This window comes from Gallus gallus, chromosome 10, assembly GCF_016699485.2.
Source record: "Gallus gallus isolate bGalGal1 chromosome 10, bGalGal1.mat.broiler.GRCg7b, whole genome shotgun sequence".
NCBI lineage: Eukaryota > Metazoa > Chordata > Aves > Galliformes > Phasianidae > Gallus > Gallus gallus.
In genome coordinates, this window is record NC_052541.1 from 12,366,447 (window position 1) to 12,386,026 (window position 19,580).

The following is a 19,580-nucleotide window of genomic DNA, read 5'->3' on the forward strand; positions in this document are numbered from 1 at the left end:
CTTAAGGGACCCAACAGGTGAACAGATTGCTGACTTAAAAGAGAGGGAAGAAGCCCAGAGCACCATTGATAGGTCACTAATTAGCGCTCTAATTAACAAGAACATATTTGCATTAGTTAAACATGGGTAAACTTCGCAAAGCAGACAATCCAGAAGGCAGAAGAACAGCAAAGCACCTACAAGGGCTATAGGTAGGCCATGGATTTATGAAGTTTCACATTAAAAAAATACATTTAAAAAGAAATTGAGCAGAAGATTTCCTTAAAAATACAGGAAGGGAGAGGCAAGTCTGAGGTGAGAATTAGGCAGAACGTGCCAGTTACAGCTGAACCATCCCCAGGAGAACAGCGTGGGTATGCCAGCACTTGGGGCATTTAACGCTCAGCCTGAACCACACAGGTGCAATCCCCGACAGTAAGGGCCCACCTGATTGCACACTGGTGGGTGTCATCATTTCCCCCCACCCCCACACCACTGTGAATGAAAATACCATTTTGTTTCCTTGGAGAGTAACAGCACCGAGGCAGTATCAACTGGTGCTGACCATCCACTGCAGGTCTGTCACGAGGCCTCAGGACAACAACTTCAAACTTTTCTTCTGGGCCACATAGAATCAATCATAGCACAACCTGGGTTGAAAAGGACCACAGTGATCATCAAGTTTCAACCCCCCTGCTATGCGCATTGATGGCCTTGAATGCCTCCAGGGATGGGGCATCCACAGCCTCCTTGGGCAACCCGTTCCAGAGCATCACCACCCTCTGGGTGAAAAACTTCCTCCTAATATCCAACCTAAACCTCCCCTGTCTCAGTTAAAACCATTCCCCCCTTGTCCTATCACGTGTTTAACTGTTATTTAAAAAACAGCTGGATACAATTTCAAAGTAATCTTTTTAACATTTGATTTATATACCAAACTGCACGGAAACAAGGCTTTCCACTTCAGGATAGCATTTCTTGCAAGGAAGGAATTAAATAATGCAATTCAAGTACTTTGCATCTTCTTGCAGTGGGAAAACGATGCACCAAATGAGATTCAAAAACACAGGGAGATCTAATCCATGCATCCTTTATTCCATTACAATCACTGTGTTGCATTCCAGCAACAGGACACAAACTGCAATCAACCGCGATCAATGTGTACAACAATCTGAGGCTTACAGTACATTTAAGGCCTTAACATTTGGAAAAAATTAGACCTATGCTAGTAGTGTAACAATTGTAAGTGTTTTGCATTTCTGATGCATCATCTGTGCGATTCCAGTGTCAGAGAATCAAATCACTCCTGAACTAAAAAGATCAGCTCAATGAAAATTTAGTTACATAAATTCTTCAAAACATAAATGTGTAAATTTTTTTCTTTTTTTTTCTCCTTTTTTCTTTTTTTTTTCTTTTTTTCTTCTTTTTTTTGTCCTGGAAACTTTATAAAACTTTAATAGCAAAATAATATAGGGATAAAAACATATTTTAACAAAATGTATTCAATCATATACAAACCGGAATTTTGCAGTTTACTGTAGCTAGGCTTAACTTAAAACTACCAATTAAGAATCTATGCACAATGTAAATTCAAATATGTACAGTACTTTTAAAAAGTCTACAGGAATGCTTTACAGAAGGAAATGTCTGTTATGGCTATTATTCAGACCATCTGAATATTAAAATGAGTTTTCTAGTAGTAAATTTACACATTTATCTTTAAACAAGAGCCATTTTGTCCATAGTTCCTTCGAGAATATTCCAGTTACGTTTATACAGGTAATGGAGAAGTCATTACAGAGTTTAGCCCCATATAGTAGTTTGCTTATTATCAGGAAAAAAAGTATATTTCAATAATTTACTTGGGAAGATCAGTAAGTTAACAAAAGAACACTAAAAGGGAGGCGGGGGGGACTTCATCACAATAACTTTCCAGTTACAATACCACAGCTAGAAACTTGACAAAGAAAGTACTCCCTTAGATTGAACCCACGGCCGATGGTTTAGAACAAGCTGTAGCTCATAACAGTTGTGTTCTACATACTGAGAACATTGAAAAAAAAAAGTCTTTGTAGGACAGAATTAGAAACGATCAGAAGTGAGACAGAGAAAACCCATCTTCAATTAATACAGCACTAGGTAAAAAGTGTCCCCATGAGCAGCTAGTATCCCCACTTCTTTCAGGGCAACGAAGCTAAAAATTGTTGGAATTACAGTAGTTGACCATATTGTGTGCATTAGTAGAATAATTTTCAGATATAAAAGACAAATTTCATCAGATGTTTGATTAGAACACCCTAAAGACAGGGTATTTCTTCATAGTATAAAGCTATGACAGCTATCCAGTTAAAGCATGTGCAAAACCAGGTAATTTCTGCCGTTCACAGTAACTGAGGTAAAATCAGGTAGGCTTCTTCAGGAGTTGGGAAGTTCATGAGATATGAACTGTTTTAGTCTCTCTAGATACTGTGCATAAAGCTCTATGTCGTTATGCCCAGCCCCTTCCACCCAGAGTGGCTCTACTGCTCGTGGACATCGCTCATACATCGCCAGGCCGTGGGAGAAATCGATCACCTCATCTTCGGTACCGTGGATTACCAGCACAGGGGAGGTGACTTTAGATATCTTGTCAATGCTGGGGAGGGAAAAGGAAAACGTCGCTCAGTCTGTGGCTTTCATTTTCGTGCAATTAAAGAAAGCTAGCTTAACTATCCATACACCATCAGCTTACCAATGCTTGCTTTTAGCTGGCTACAAAACCCTGGAATTGTGCCCCAACAACAAAGAACAAGGCTTGCTCCCCAGATGTGTGTGTAAAATGGAGCCTGCTCTGCCACTGCTATCACACCTCCAGCTCTGATGGTCAGAAGCCCCAATGGGCAGTGTTGCAAATAAAGTTTGGCACCTGAAACACCAGTGAGTAGTGCACCTGTCACAGAAGCCACTGAGGAAACCTGCTGAGAGGCAAATTGGATTTAACGAGACCTGCCACCAGCGTGGACGTTATGCATTATCACCTTCCACTTTATCAGATTAGGAACCAATTAACTACATTCCAGTTGCAAGACTTAATGCAAAAACAGTCTCAGCTCATGAGGCTGGAAACTCCCAAATTAGGTAGAAACAGAAAGAAAGAAAAAACCCACAAGCAACTGTTCTTAGTACTAGTTGTCTAAGCTCAAATGGCAGAAAAGTGGAAGAACTGTGTTACACAAAGACCAGATCAGGGCCAGCACCTACCAGTCCTCAGTTACAGTAAGGGCCCCGAGTGCTGCCCATCTGTGTGTGGCACCAGGTACACAGAGAGTGTACAGCCACTCCACGCTGGTAGTTACCACTAATTCCAGCTCAGTGTACAAATGCCAAGTGCTAATTAACACACTCTCCACTTCCATCATCAAATGGAGGAATTGGCCAATGACGTAACTATGCTTTGGCTCAGGATGTGATGTAGAAGTGAGTAGAAAAATGAGTACCAGTAATATTTGGTTTGAGAGAGGACAAATTTATTTCCTTACACCATCTAATGAAATGTGTTTGGATTTGCCTGTGCTGAAGAACAAGAGAGTATTTGATTTTGGTATGACTAGATATAGACTTTACAAAGTAACCAGGCTAATTGCTTACAATGATTGAAAAACACAGATGCCAACATACATCACTTTAAAAACAGGTTTAAAGAGGATTTATGAAAATCTTAAGTTAATTAAAAATTAAGATGTAAAATAAAGCACTAAACCCTCTCACACACAAATCTCAGCATTTAGTATTCTACAGAACAGTCACTGCTTTCCAGTAAATAGCTGAGTGTAAACACATTTTTGGTCTCTGTATCAATAAATACTTCTCCAGAAAACAGATTTCTTGTCACTTAAAGAGGAAAAGTGTTACTTAAAATTAAAACACAGCCTATTTCACTTTGCCTGTCTGGAATTTGGGTTGTGTGCAATTATGCTGAATATAGAAAAATATCCCAAGAACTTGAAAGACATCAGAATAATGCAGATTCCTCCCCTCCCCTGAATTCATCCCCAAATTAGTATCATAGCCAAACGTGAATATCTTATAATGAAAATGCTAAGCAAACTGAAATCTTAAGCCCATGAAGGGTCTGTCCTGAGTACCACGACGTGGCAAAGCGGGTCAATCACATACAGTTAGAGATGTTTATACAACGTTTTAGCAGCTACACACTAAGGTCTCATTTACTGTAGGAAACCAGGAAATCCCTTTCGCTCCAGTATTCAGATAATGAAACTATTTTTTTCCACATATATTCCCAGGCCATTAAGCTAGATATTGGTATTTTGCAGAAAATTGGAACGCGTCCCATTGCCAACTCAGCGACTCAGAAGGCAGTATTTAAACTGCACGTTAGACTCACTTAGTATGCTCAGCCACACTGCTCTGCAGCTAGAAAAATCTACAGAGACCACATTCTCACAGAGCCCCAGCATAAAATGCACATAATAGCAATTCACTGTAGGTGCACACAGAACTATTTTGTTTCCTGCCGTGAAGATAGACGTCTGAGCTGCACACATTCATAGAAGCACACTGCTGTTTATTTTCACTGCTTACAGCCTAAGTCAAGTCAGATTGACAGCACTGAACAGCTCAGTCGGTTAAAAACAAAATACTCAAGTGATACGGAATGTTTTCAGGGTTCCCCATAACCACCTTTTATTTTTTATTTATTTGATTCGGCTGCTATCAGCTAATCACTGTTAGTTTTGTAATCAGAGCTATTCTTAGGGCTCTGTATTTTTTCTCTAGCAGAAGCATTCATAAAGATAACATTCAAGGTTTGAGGATGATGAACAAGTTTGTGTGCAACAGTTTCAAATTCTGACTGCACCTTCAGCATTTTCCATTAACTTCTGTGGAGGACTATTAAACACAGAGACTGGACAGAAACTGCAACAGCCACCATCACTTGTGGCTGCTCAGGCACACGTTTACAGCTTTCACACTCCCCCACCTTCTAATTTTAATCTGTTGTAATGAAAATAAAACAAACATGAGAAACACTCTGAGTATCCCCTACTACACTTACTGCAAACACCACCTTCTGAAACGAAGATAAGTTTGCACAAAACTCCACTGAGTCATTTGCTTTGTCTTCTCCCCTCCATGGGCCATTTAGCTTTTTATTCTTGTGTCTGTATACGATGCTACAAAGAGAACTGCTCCCCTCTCACATTCTCAGACATCCACAGACAGCTTTGTCGCTGCCTTGATGTGGGACATTGATCACTAAAATATCTCACAATCTTCTCTCCAGAGCAATCCACTCCTAATACTACCTGAAGTCTAACTATTCGAAGTCACAACAGCAAAACACCTGTAGGAGGTTAATAAAATGAATCTCAAATGCTAAGATGTGCAGAAGATGGACATATGCTAAGATGGACAGAGGTGTAGAAGTGTTTTACTTAAAAGGATCAAAGGCAAGGAAGCAATATAAAGTGCACTACCTGAGAATACACACGAAACACAGAGCAAAGTTGAAAAGTGACCCACACCAGGCTAACACTCTAGCCTCTGCCTCTCTTTTTTCTCTCCCTTCAAAGCAGTGATCATCTATACCCTTCTTGGTAAAACCACAGCAATATATTAACAAGCGACTTGAAAACAGCACATCCATTTCATGATACCATGTTACCTTCTAAAGTCAACACAGATGCTATGAGAGTACAAGTACTAATTTGCTATTCATTAGTCTGAAGAACTTAACCTGATGACACAAAAATTCTTATATTAACAATCCATAGCACAAGAACAGGAGAAAAAAAATGGTAGTAAATGCTAGGAATTGTTTGCTTGTTGACATATCACATCAGTTTGAGACTGATATATCAGCCTGTTACTTACCTGGTGTATCTCTACAGGTATGCATACCTGAAGTTTAAAATACATGTGACAATTTAGTAGAAGTTGCCCAGAAAGCTGCATGACTATTCCTTTTTAAACACCTAACAGCGCACTGAGTTTAGAACCATCATCCTTGCAATATTTATACGTACCTTGGAAAAGCATCAAAACAATAGGTTTTCCTAGTGTCAGGAAATGCTACCCGTAATCCAGACATCAAAGGAGAATGAAGGATTACTGCTGCACACTCGTACCGAGATGCCAGGTCTACTGTAGGGACAGTACCAATACTCTGACCATAAAGAATAATGTTCTCAGGACTAACGCCATACCTGTGGAGAAAATAAACATCACTTTAAAAAACATATTCTGCATCATAAAATAAAATAGGGTAAAAAAAATCCCCAAACATTCCTCCCATACACTGTGCATTAAAAATCTGCTCCTGACAGATGTAAATTTACATGTCTAAAACTCTAAAACAGAACAGTAAAGTAAACAATCATAGTTTACATAGGCTGAAGAGAGCTCCCCTCAAAGGAAGAATGTCAGTTTGTTAATCTCCACCATCTTCACGAACACCTCTTTCATTCTGCAGCACAGCAAATTATAAATGAGACTTCCCCATACCTACAGCCACTCCCAGGAATTTCAATTAGATATTCTGTAAGCTAACAGCCTCTCCACACTCTCCATCATTAAACAATACAGTTACCCTTTTGCCCCTCCTTTCTTTCCACACAGCTGGAACAAGAAAACCAAACTGCCTTATGGGTGCAGATGAAGATACTGAAGAGACTAAGAATTTGAGAAGTGTGGTTCTGTTCATTTTTTTTCCCTGTTGATGGTTGCTGTGAGTTAATCTTCATTTTCTCTCTTCCTGCTTAAAATATGTCAAGCTTATTTTGCAATTATAAAGCTACATCATTTCATAAAATTCTGGGTTCAAAGCAAGTCTTGGATGGCTCCCAAATGTTCCTGTCTAGCCTGTAGGTTGTCCTAGACTCCGTGCTGTTTCACAACTGCAAATAAGCAGAAGCTAAATTAACATCATCGTCAATTCTAAGCACGCAAAAAGACAAAGGAATTGAGAAACGGCACAGGAGATGGTGTTGGTGGGTAGGAAGAAGAGTACAGTAGTATTTGGTCACCACAACTCTTTAAGAAAGCTACAAATCAAAGCTATTTCTCAGCTGGTTATAGATTATTTATCCAGAATGTTTCTATGTCTCACTCTGTTTTCCATTGCAAGCTGTATAAAGAGTAACTGAGAAAATTTCTTTTGGAAGATAATCTGTGTAGAATATGTCTTTTTCTCAGACTACACTGTCTACAGTCCTGCTGGAATGGTTATGAAAAAAAAAAGCATATATACCAAAAGCTACAGTTCAGGCTATACTCAATATATACCTGGAAGTTTTCCAGCTCCTTTGATATGCTGATAGAGGTACCTGGCAGAGCTTGATAGCACTTGACTTTTAAGCAGTCAAATGATTGGGTACTTGCAAAAGAGATAAAAATTAGAATGGGAAGAATGATCCAACACTGACCACCTGACTTGGTTCTATCACGGACTACAGCTAGGCTGTACTATAGATTCTGTGTAAGAGGAATTTTCTTAATATTTTTATGCAGCTGAACATAAGAGTGCTTTTCGCATCCACTGTAACATGAATAAGCAACTGTATAAAAATATCTCCCTAGAGGAAAATTTTATCCTCTTGGTAACCAAGCGGTAGCTCACGTTGGTGGTCTATCACCACAGCCATGGCCAGATGTTTTAAAAGAGATGTTGTAAAGCTCTCTTAGGAGAACTTTTTCCCTTCTTACGGTCGGAAACTGTCCAGCATGCAGTAGAGCCCGGCTGATTTGGGTTTGTACATTAAAAGAATCCCAGAGCAAAGCCTTATGCTCATGGATGTCATCCTAGCTGCAGCGTGGTAGGTCAGAGGCAGGTACCTTTGCAGGCTGCATATGGAAACTTTGCCTCCATTCTGCTGATCTACCAGTTGTCACATCATTTTAAAAACAGGCAGAAATACATCAACATCAGAACATAAAAAAATGTGATGGGAATAAGTGCATATACATAGCACTCAGAACAGAACTGTATTGATGCCGGTAGATTTTGCAGTAGCATCCGGAGCTCCAATATCACAAAAAAATGTAGAGTCCCATTTCTAAAGCATTTACAATCTAGGCACAGAAACAGATGTGTGGATGAGAATCACAGGACAACAAGACAGTATAAGGTAGAGAAAGAATTCCTTTAATGTAATTGCCCTAGCATTGCAATTTTCTCTGGCATTGATTTTCTTTGTATTCACTCCTTTTGGTGCTATTTTGTTTCTGAAAACAGCTTATGTTGCAAATCGAGCACCTCGCTGTCACCACTACAAGCAGGTAGAAAGAAACAAATCTCAATTTCACAGTGTGCTAGTTGAACTTAGAGCCAGTTGGTAGTATCACCAAAGAAAGAAAGAAAGAAAGGAAAAAGAAAAAAAAAGAAAGAAAGAGAGAGATCTCTAAAGTAACCCTTCATCACTAAAATATTACAAATATTCAGTATTCAACTCTTCAGAAGGGTGGCAATCTTAAGAAGAGTATAAGGACACTGAGCGAGTGCATGCTGCAGCCAGCCTGTCATTTGATGGAATGCCTTTTCTCTTCTGTACTCCTACTAACAGTCCACTAAGAATCTCTTGGACCATTTTCGTCAGGGACAGTCTGACTGTCCAAGCCAGAAGAGTCACTGTAACAGATTTATCTCTTCAAGCCCTTTGCCATCAATCAGAAGACGACACCAAAGGCTCACCACAAATATCAGCAGAAACATCTGCATGAACAATTTACTGTAAGGCTGAAGGACATGTGACAGCTCAGAAGCAAAGGCCGTGAATAACGACAGGGGTGAGGCCCCTGGCACTGATGGCCACAGCTTGGCACTGGCACATTCTGAGCCCTCACGACGCTGCCCAGGCAGTGACTCAGCAGGCAGGGCTCAGCCAAGGTACAGAACAGCCCAGGGATTTTGGCCTTAACATGCAGTACGCTTGGGGAGTGGAGGAGGGGCCCCTTCCCCTCTCTCTGCAAGCTCCTGGGTGGTGTTAAAAGATTCTTACGCAATCAGAACAGTGATAAAGAAAGTGAAGTAGAAGAAATGAGGAAGAGTGGTCACGGATAAGAGACAGCAGCAATCAGATGGAAACTAGGTGGCATACAAGGGAGGAACAAAGCGAAAACAGCAAAAGACATTCTGAGAAAAAGTGGTACTCCACTACAACTTATTCTCCTGCTAAGGAAGTAAGTCCTTCCACCGCCCAACTGCAGCTCCTAAAAACATTCTACTTGAAACAAGGCGCTTTGGTCTCTATGGAAACGGCTCTGAGGGACGGCAAGGCCCAAGAAAGGCCCAAGAAAGGCCCAAGGGAAGGGCCCGAGGTGAGGCAGTGCAGAAAGGGACTACTCCAAGAGTTGCCACGAGCGCATGCAAAGCAGTGATTTGCCAAGAAAATAAGGGAAAGAAAAAAGAGGAGCGTGCTTGCCCCAGAGAAAATCAGTTACTGAGAAGCATAAAGCTGCTTGCATTGTAAAAGATGCAAGCATTTCTACTCCCCCAACCCACGGACACAAATCAGATGGCAAAGTTCTCCAGTGTAATCTGCTCCCAGAATCCCACCAGCATGGATAAGGGATTACATTTGCTAGGAAACAAGCATCTCCACGAGCAGTACAGCTGTAGGCACCTACTGCTGGCCAGCTCAAGCCAAGTCCAGCTACAGCACCAACACACTCCAGTCAGCCACTAAGAATCCACATCCCTGACTTTCTTACTTACTCCTGTACAGACCAATGACAGATTTCAGACACACCCGCAGGTTGGTGTGACAGGGAAAGGGTGGGAATACTGCTAACAGCAGACTACAGCGACAGGATGGGACACAGCTACCTCCCATTTACTGTGCTTAGCTGTATGACTGTGGTTTGCACTGTGCTCTCACCTCAGTTCTCTCAAACAAAAGCGTGTGTCTGTAAAGTACTAAAAGCTTTCTGGCCGACTCTAGCACTCTGTACAGACTAAGCATTATCATAAAAAAATCTTTATGAGCGTGAGATACTGCATTTATTTTTCCTATTTCAGGGCTTCAGCTTCGAGCAACACAGATGGAAAGTTTACCACTGCTATTTTTATTCCTTCCTTACTCCATTGCAAGCACCAGAGGAATGCTGCTGCAGGGACTACAGAAGTGCCATACATCTCAACCCTGCCTGTTCTCAGCCAAAGCTGCAGGAGCTGCGCCAATCCTCCGAGGTGCTGCATACATATTTTCAATAGTGAGGCCAGTTCTTTTTCCAGAATTACTGAATCAGTGAAGTCAACCACGTCTTCAGTTTTGAAATGTTATGGTATTTGCTGCCCCAACACCCTTTACCTAAACTGTAAAGCACATAGATCAGCACAGACAGAGCAACAGCAGCAAATCAGAGTTTTCAAGCTACTAAAACCCAGCTGCAGTATCTCTGTCTCAACAGAGAACACCACAGAAGTGTTTTGACTACACAAAACCCATTCATCATGCTGTTGAGGACTACTGTATCACTGCTGCTAAACTAAGGCAGCTACCAGTGATCAAGTTCTTCCTTAGAACAGAGTATTTAAACAGAAATGGCCATAAAAACTCAGGTAATTAGCTCATGTCCTCTTTCAGTATGAAACTGTGCTCTCCCCTCTCAAGGGAAATACCACAAGGAAATGATTCCATTTTGAAATAAGGAGGGGGAACCCAACATACATCTGGAGTGCTACAACTCAAACCACATTTTGAGGCAACGGAGACTTCTCCAGTACTCTTACTAGAACAAACGTGCAACTCTGAGCAAGTAAAGTCTTCAGACCTCAGTCTGTTTCTTCCTCTTTACACAAATTCCTTCAATTTCACTCAAATTAAGATTTTAAACATGCACATACTTAGCAAAATAGGCATTACAATCATTTCAAAGAACAAAGAAAACACCACAAATTACTGTTACAAACGCATTATCTCTAAATTGAACAAATCAGAGAAATTTAGACTGCTTGTTAAGAATCTCAAATCGGTTTTTCTGTAGGATCATTATAAACTTCCATAAGTCATGTTTCAGCCTCAATTAAGTAAAAAACCCACTTGCTGACTGCACATCTTCAACTTGAGATTAAACTATGGGATCTTTCTGTCAAGAAAACAAAAGACAGTCAACAGGAGAGATCTGCTCAGTAGGTATTCTTGCAGGTAATTATTTACATTATCAGAACAAAATACTGAATTTCACATCCTGCTTCAGCAAGTGCCACTCCAACATCTCAGTCAAAACATCACAAAATTCATAATGGATTTTCAGCCCAAATGCCAACACTAAATTGAGAGCAAGGCATTAGATTAAGGTTTTTTGTGTTAACCATAACGTCAACTGTCAAATGAGAAAATCAGAATTATTTCACAGCTCACAGGAATCCCTGGCACAGAGTAAGAGTCCCTATGCCAGTTTTTCATTCAAGTTTCCTTGAATTCACACAAACATAGGTCTACAATTCTTCACTGTTTTCATAGGCACAATAGACATTGACACTGATTCTTTAAATTAGGCAGCAACTTCCTTCTCTACATCCTTCCTGCACAATTCTAAGTACAATGTGATTCAAGTTCAGGTGTAGCAGACTCATCACTGAGTTCATGTTTTCATTGTAGCAGGAGCCAGAAACAGTTTGCAGAGTGTTCTGGCTTATGAAACTGCAAGCAAGAGACAATTTGTGTTGGCATATATCCCAGCACGCTGTCACAGGAGCAGACGAGTAATTGCACAATTGTGTTCACACTCAAAATGATCTCAATGTCTGCCAGAAAAATTTAATCAAGGAATATCCTTCAGTTTTATATCACTACTATTCTGCTGCCACTTCAGAGTCATTTACTTACACTACGGAGAAAATCCAGCGCTAATCAACAGAAGCTAATACTGGAATTACAGAACAAACCAAAGACACCTGAAAACACCCTCTTAAAGGTTATTTTAGAAGTTCACTATTTGTAAATACCATGGCAGAACAGGCAACTGTAGCACTAACCCAGTGATACAGTAAAGGTTTGTGGTTTTTTTTTTTTTTGTTTTTGTTTTTTTTTTCCTCTCTTATACATAAATGGATCAAGCAGAAGCAATGTGGCTTCCTCCAGGCTCTTCTGTAGGACGACCAGCTGCACTGCAGTAACATACACCAAAGCTCTACAACTGCTTCTTGGTTACTGCCTTGTGATAACCAACTATGTGTTATCAAATATTGAGAACTGTGGCCAAGGTTCAGCCAAGTCCTAGCACAGATATTGAATATCCTTGGCAAGCTCCATCAGCCACAACAAAACCAAGGCAGGCAATCTACACGCTGCTGAGTAGAGATGGCACAGCATGCTTGCCCTGAACAACTAAGGCAGGTGAAAAAAAAGGCTATTTCATGGCATTCTCTCGTATAAACTATATACTGAAACAGCATTTTGTATTAATTGAATTACACCAAATTGTTTTCCACTATATCTCCTCAGAGAGAAGCCTATAATCCCAAAATTAGGGGCAAAGAATTTTAGTACTTTCTAATTATTAACCAGATGTATTTCTAACAGTGCTACCTGACCAGCCACACGAGCCCCCCCACCTCCCAGTTCACATGCCAGCACTGTACTGCACAATGGCAGAAAAGTGACAGGACTGAAAAACTCCTCTTTTTGCAGAGATTTCTCCTCCCAGATTACTTCAAGCACGATGAAGGATGCGGAAATGAGCACCTGACACTGAAGTCAGGCATATGGATATATAATAATTTCCACTTGCTAGGCAAAGAAAATGGCCTTTGCTATACCAACAAAAGGTGGAGGATAGAAAAAAAAGAAAAACAAATGAGATTTTTGGAAAATATCACTCCTCAGGTGTCACATGCCACCCTTCTCTCCCCCCAGCAACACTAACTGCTCTAACAAACACTGTTACCTCCACCAACTAATCTTGCCTTACATCCCCCCACCCTTACGGCTGTAACAGCAATAGCAGAAAATCAGCTTATGCAGAACCACTGCACGGCTTAATCCGGAGGCTACCTCATTCCTTGTCAGGGTATAACTGGTTAAACTCAGTACTGTACAGGAAAATAAAAAAAAAAAGAGAGAATTACGGCAGATCTTAAGTTCGACACAAGCCTATGTCATACTGTAAACACAGTACTTAGACATGCCAGATGTTCAGACAGAGATTATTCCTGGTTCACTCAGGGGGTTCTGGTTCTCAGCCAAACTACTGTATCTCCTTTCCAGCATCTCATGGCAGTGGAGAGTTCAGATAAGAACAGGAAGAGCATATAGAGGAAAGAAAGCACGTTAAAAGATTTCGAGAACTACAATGTGTTTATTCCATAGGAAAGAAGGTTTCAGAAACACATGACAATAGGCTTCAAATATGGAAGAAGCAGCTGCAAAGGTGCAGATGGGATGCACTCTGGCTGGTTTGAACAGGACAAGATGGAATGGGCAAAAATTGCATCAAAGGGGCTTGGGTTTGGGGTTTTTTCCCCTATCATCTGAGAAGGTACTGTAACAGCCTAGTGAGACAGCAGAATTTCCATGACTTCACGTTTGCAAGAACAGTTCAAACCACCACCTATCATGAGTACGTCACAGGTAACCCGCCCTGTCTTGGGAATGGATGGCACTTTCTCACCTCCATTTCCTGTACTTAAGTGCCCAGAGGGGTTTCTCACTGGGGATAAGACCAGCACGTTTTCCTGTAAACAAGTAAAGATTACTGTTTGACATAAACTGAATAGATTTATAAAGCTTTACATGAGCAGCTTTAGGATAGGGGTTGATTTATTGTTTTTAAATAAATTCCTTAGAATGTTAGCTCCTCTAAATAAAACAAATTTTTCCCCCATCCAAATACAATCTTAAATTACTTAGTGTCCGAAGATGCCATGTTTTAACATAGAAAACATTTTTTCTGGATTCCCCAGCACTAGTGTGCTCCTCCAATTTTGCCACCTGTATGGTTGTAGAATTCCACACCACGTGCAGCACTGCCATGTGCTCATCTTGCACCACGTTACCACCATCCTGCTGCCAGCCCAGCCACGCCACAGCCCTGTACCCTGGCAGGGAGCAGGTCCGCTCTGCAGCCCATCTGCTGCTAGTCATAAATCAGGCTCTCTCCTCACACCCATTTATAGCTCATGATCTTACAGCAGAGACCACTCAACAAATGCAGACTGCATCCAGCCACCCTAATTTTTCAAGCACTCTTCAGGCAGAAACAAAAGAGAAACAAACAGAGGATAACAAAATAGTTGGTGGTGTGCCTCATCAGCTGGGAAAGACTTCTGAAAATCTGCATTCTGGAAGAAGTCCTTCCAATCTAGCTGAACTGAAGCTAAATGGGATACAGAAGACAGATCGGGCAGAAAACATGCACTCCGTGCTCGCTGGTTTATTTATTTATTAAAGAGGTGCCAAGAAAGACCTCTTTTGTTTTCTCTTGCACTGAGAACTCAATTGTATTTATAGCATGACCCCAAACCCCCCCAATATGGTTGAATGCTAAACTCTGGTGTTCTGTTTATGCTAGGCTGCCTGTTTGTCTACCACATGAACTAGCTATTATGTATAAAGGCCTGGCTTCGAAACAGTTGCTTCTGCAGGATGGAGTTCTTCTTTTTTTTCCTCCAGATAGCAACATAAGATACACAGAAATAAGCTTCCAGTAAACCTACTTTCACATTTAATCAGGAACTCACGTCATGGGCATACTTGTGTGAGAGAACAACATAACTCTGCCTTCACCATCATTCATTCTCTCATACTGAGATAAAGTCAGCAAGAAGGCCACTGAAAAATAAGCAGTGATGTGGCCGAGTCTTCTGTTGGAACCTGTATCTTAATCATTCCACTGTTTCACAACGAGATGAATAACATTCCAGTCCTCAGTGTGTGCTCATACAGTGAGAGGAAGGGGACACTTTCCTCAGTTAGTCCCATGAGCTTTTCTACAGTTTGGCTGCTGTTAAAGACATTGGCTGCTCAAGAGAGCAGGACAGAACAGCAATATGGGAAGCCATGAGCAAACTACTGCGATGTCAGGAGCACAACAGCATTGCCTTCTGCTTATGATGAAACTGTGATTCATTTTTCACTTTTTGAAAGTATGATTATACACATACATCTTGTTGAACAGAAAGAGAAGCAGTATCTCCACACGACAGAAAGAGGCACTCCTTACTGAACTTGGTGAAGAACCCAAGCCCGCTGTAACTGGTATGACGACAGCTAAAACACATTCTGAGAAATGTGAAAAATCAGTTTCAATGATTAATGGAACTTCCTGACCACGGTGCTGCGCAATTAAAGATTTCAATCAACTTCTCGCATGCACTCACTGCAAGGGAAGAGACAGAGACTAAGCTTAGTTGATGTAGACGTAATTGTAAACAATCTAGGTGTGATCACCCTCAAAGAAGCCTATAACCAGCACATGGATGTAGTCCATTCTTCTGTTAACTTGCTCTCCAGTTAAAAGTAAGAGGCACACTTTGACACCTTAGCACTATTTGAGATCTTTATCCCTGAAGCTCTTTGAGGTTTGTTTCTACTCTCTGCTCACAGAAGCAAATACAATCAAAACCACTGTAAAGGAAAAGACAACCTAGTAGCAATGGAAGTGAGAGTTAAACACATACATCCATTCAACTGTGTTTGCTTCCTTGACTGACAGCTTTAGAAATCAATTACAGCTCTGAAGCCAGCACTGTGTCACCAGGTTAAGGTTTTGAAGACAGGCAATTCCCTACTCTTCATCATTTCTTGCTCCTCCCAAAGTGCTTCTTACAGCAGCCTTGATTTATACCATTTAGTCACAAGATACAACGGGTAGATGGCACACTAAAATGAATCTCTCAAGTCAGTTTAAAAACACAGCATTGGAGTTGCTTTAAAGAAGTATTTTGCATTTAATTAAGTTGGTTTGTAGCAAATAAACATGCAAGACAGAAGTATTAAGCCTTATTTATCAAAGATAGGAAACCTTTACCAACCTCTAAGAACAATCTTTGTTGACCACACCATCAATAATTCACAAAAAACACAGTCAGCTACATTCCATTATATACTCTTTACTGTAACCAGCGTACAAAATCTATATAGCCAGTCTCTGAGGTGCATTTAAATAACTTGATATAGCAGAGAAAGTTCTGTTACTTTCACAGAGAAGCTCCACAGTATCTTCTGGAATGAGGAATTTATTACCTGCACCCCCAGCTTCTCTCTCATCCCTATCCTGCTGTGGTACTTTTATTTCAGCCACACAAGTCATACTATATGTTTTGTAATACAACAGAGCTAGGATATGTAAACACTTAGAGCATTTTTTAGGAAGATATTAAAGTTGGACAGCCCATAGCAAGAAGCCTGCACTTCCATGCTGGATATCCTGCCCTTAAAAGATGAAAAAAATGAGGTAAAATGCTTCCTAAAATTGTACTCTTACAAGGGTTGTTACAGAACATCCCCTGTTGTAAGAACAAGAAAGATTTGATGATAGCCATGCATCTAAATGCAGTATCTTTCTATATAAAGATTTCAAGTAAACCAAGTTATGTGCCTACTAGTACAGAAAGTGTTCTTGGAAAAAAATATCTGATTCCCTAGGAAACATTAAAAAAAAGTGCAAATATTAACACTGGTTGTGCAGTCCCACCAGTTTTGTGCTTTCATAACTACTTCTTACATTTCAATTGCTTCCAAACTGGAGAGCCCTGCTTGATTCCTGAGGCTGAGAACTCCCAGTGAGCCAATGCATGCTGGCTGCCCTTCCAGCCTGCCCTGCCTCCCCTGGCTCCACAATGGCAGACAGGGGGGAACACAGGTCTGGAAGAAGCAAGCTCACAACTCCCCAAGTATTTCTGTTCAGAAGCACTGTGTTGTTGTTTTAGTACTCCCACCTGTTTGTTGGAGCACCTCTGACATCTCAACTAAGTCTCAAACACTGCTCTTCACAGGAAACACTGAATTAACTTTCTGGAGTACTTCCCTCACCTCTCCCTACTTGTAACATCATGCAACACAGTTCAAGGCCATTCTACTGCAGCACTAATTGCCAAGAGCTGCATCTATTAAAGTCTTAAGCCTCTGACTCATGAGCTGGGATTACTTATCTGAGAAGCAGTGCAGTGGCTTCTGACCTGAGCTGCTGCTGTTCCACCCATCGCAGACACTTCTACCCTTCCACCACCTCAGCTGCTCTCAGAGCAGGGAATAATTGCTGAAGCATGCAATCCAGAACAGGGCAAGAAAACCAGAATGAAAGAAAAGAGTGGCACCAGTGAGTTTATCTAGCTCTATTTTCTGAAAATACTATTATCAGTGCATAGGCATATAAGCTGAGAGAGCATCCTGTCCTCATGCAGGGTCATGTACAGATTCTCCCCTAAATATATCCCTGATGAAGTTACTCAGGTGTCTTAATTTAGACAACACAAACCCTACACACAGGATTTTCCCTCTTCTTTACCAGTCAGCACACAGCTCACCTGGTACAATTAGAAAGCAAACTAGTCAAAGCTGGTGACAAAAGCTTCACAGCAACACTTGAATTTAACTGAACACTCCTAATTAGGTTTTTATCATCCCAAGGAAAGAAGGCTAACCCTTAAATGGTGATCAAACTGCAAATATCACCTAAAACTTCCAGGTTTGCATAGATTAGCTATACACACTAAGTTAAAAGGCATCTCCAAAACAAGATCTCAAAACAGAAGTATATGTAAGCACTTGTAAAAGCAATTGTCTAGATGCTCCAGAAGAACTAAACGGTGTGCCATGCTGGAATTAATCCTCTGGGAGACCAATATTAGGAAGGCTACGTGGGGGGAGGGAAAAGAGCAGATCACTCATGCTTTAGAACTACTCATGTAACTAATCCCACTGCTGAATTCAAAGGAAACTAACCAGCTTTCTCACGTGTATGTGTGTGTGTGTGTGTGTGTGTGTGTGTATGTGTGAGTGCTGTGTTGGTTTTTCAGTTTTCTTCGATATGCTTCTATTTCGTTTCAGACTACATTAAAACATATAGATGAAATACCATCTGAAAATACAATGCTCTCTCTAAAGACAGATCAACCCCATTAAGTGACCAGGTTAGCTGCGACTATTTGGTATAACTTACAAATTACCAAATATGTGGCACTGATACAGTATTTTCCTTATGTCAGAGGAATTTGCAACTAAATCCAGAAAACGAGTTGATAAAGCTTTCCACCATTATCTCCATAATGCTGACAGCAGGGAACAAACAAGGCAAACAGCTTCAACAATCTGCAGGTATCTGAAATCCATTTAGAGCAGACAAAAGTAAAGCCATTTTCACACTGTTCTTCAAAAGACCCCTGGAAATCTGAACGCAGTCTCTCCCACTGAGCACAAAAGCCAGAGTCTCAAGAGGATTATATGGGGGCTGGAATGGATAAGGAGTACACAGTCTGGATGCGCTGCTTCTTCCCATCCCATCAGTGCTGCTCTGGCAGTGATTTGGGAGTCCCCAGCAGAAAGGGAAAGAAAGGGCCACGAGGCGCAGAAAGGGAGAGCAGAATGGGAGGACAGCAGGGAGGTTCTGCTGCAAAAACGACTGGTATCTATGAACAGTCCTAAGAATCCTAAAACGAATGGACCGCAGAAGGATGCAGCTGTCCCGTTACATGAATATTTTATGGACAAACATTACATGAAGATGACTCAGCTGGCAGTAGCATTCCTTGTTCTCTTATGTAGTTAGATTAATATGCTCATGCACTACAGAAGAGCAAACAAAGTTATTCAATAAGGCAAAGATTTCTCTCAAAAGTAACCAGTACCTCAAACAAACTTTCAGGGGCTCAATGCAAAAGCTAAGTGAAGGGCAGCAGTGAACCTTGTATCTGGGAGACCACGTATCCTGCCTCTTCAATTCTCAGGAAATATTTCATCTTTCTTGGAGTTACTCTGAAACCACTTCCACAGATAGAAAGAAGAAAGGCAACATTCTCTTTTGATTTGAAAATCAAAACATTTGACACTTCCTCTGCACTGACATGTCTTGTGAATCCTCAACTGGAAGAAATCCTACTTGGATAAATGACACCGTGACCTTCATTTCTCCTCACCCTCAGCTAAGTGGAGAAAACACATCAGTTTTATAAGTGCTGCAAACACCGAGCTTTATTGCAGTGTGAATTTGTATGCACTTAAGCATCTGCTTTCAGAGTGAAGAATATTCACAGCCTCACAGAGAAACACCACTCTCTTGCTTTCTATCATCCATTTTCAGCTACATTTGTTAAATATTTTAACAGAAAACAAGAGCAATAACTGCCAAATGGAAGCAGAAAGTCATTTCATGAAAGCAATCCATTGGTAGAAAATATTTTTCCAACGTCTTAAGAAAGAAGAAAATCTCAGTGTTCCTCATTTCTCATCATTTCTTGGCACTCTGACTTGAAAATCAGACTCATCAATTCTCTTCCATTCTTCTGCTGTGGTGTGCAAAACTGGATCTCAGAGCAACCCGTACTGCCTTTACACATAAACGGATCTTGAGCATTCGCTTTGTGCTGATGATAAAGACCAACCTTCTTATACTACCAAACAAGCAAAGATACCCAAACCCTCCTCTCAGTTTAACTACATGTT

At 40.8% G+C, this 19,580-nt stretch overlaps 1 protein-coding gene across 2 annotated transcripts in view; it reads right to left on the minus strand.

Annotated features, from left to right (window-relative positions):
* Positions 1–1,053: 1,053 nt before the first annotated feature.
* ABHD17C (abhydrolase domain containing 17C) overlaps positions 1,054–19,580 on the minus strand; it is a 44,234-nt gene continuing 25,707 nt past the window's right edge. For both annotated transcript variants that reach the window (XM_046899053.1, NM_001007826.2), the window contains 2 exon segments: positions 6,006–6,185; positions 1,054–2,614 (listed from right to left, as the gene is read on the minus strand). In XM_046899053.1, the coding sequence (XP_046755009.1) occupies positions 2,395–2,614; positions 6,006–6,185 (400 nt within the window). In that variant the 3' untranslated portion in view covers positions 1,054–2,394.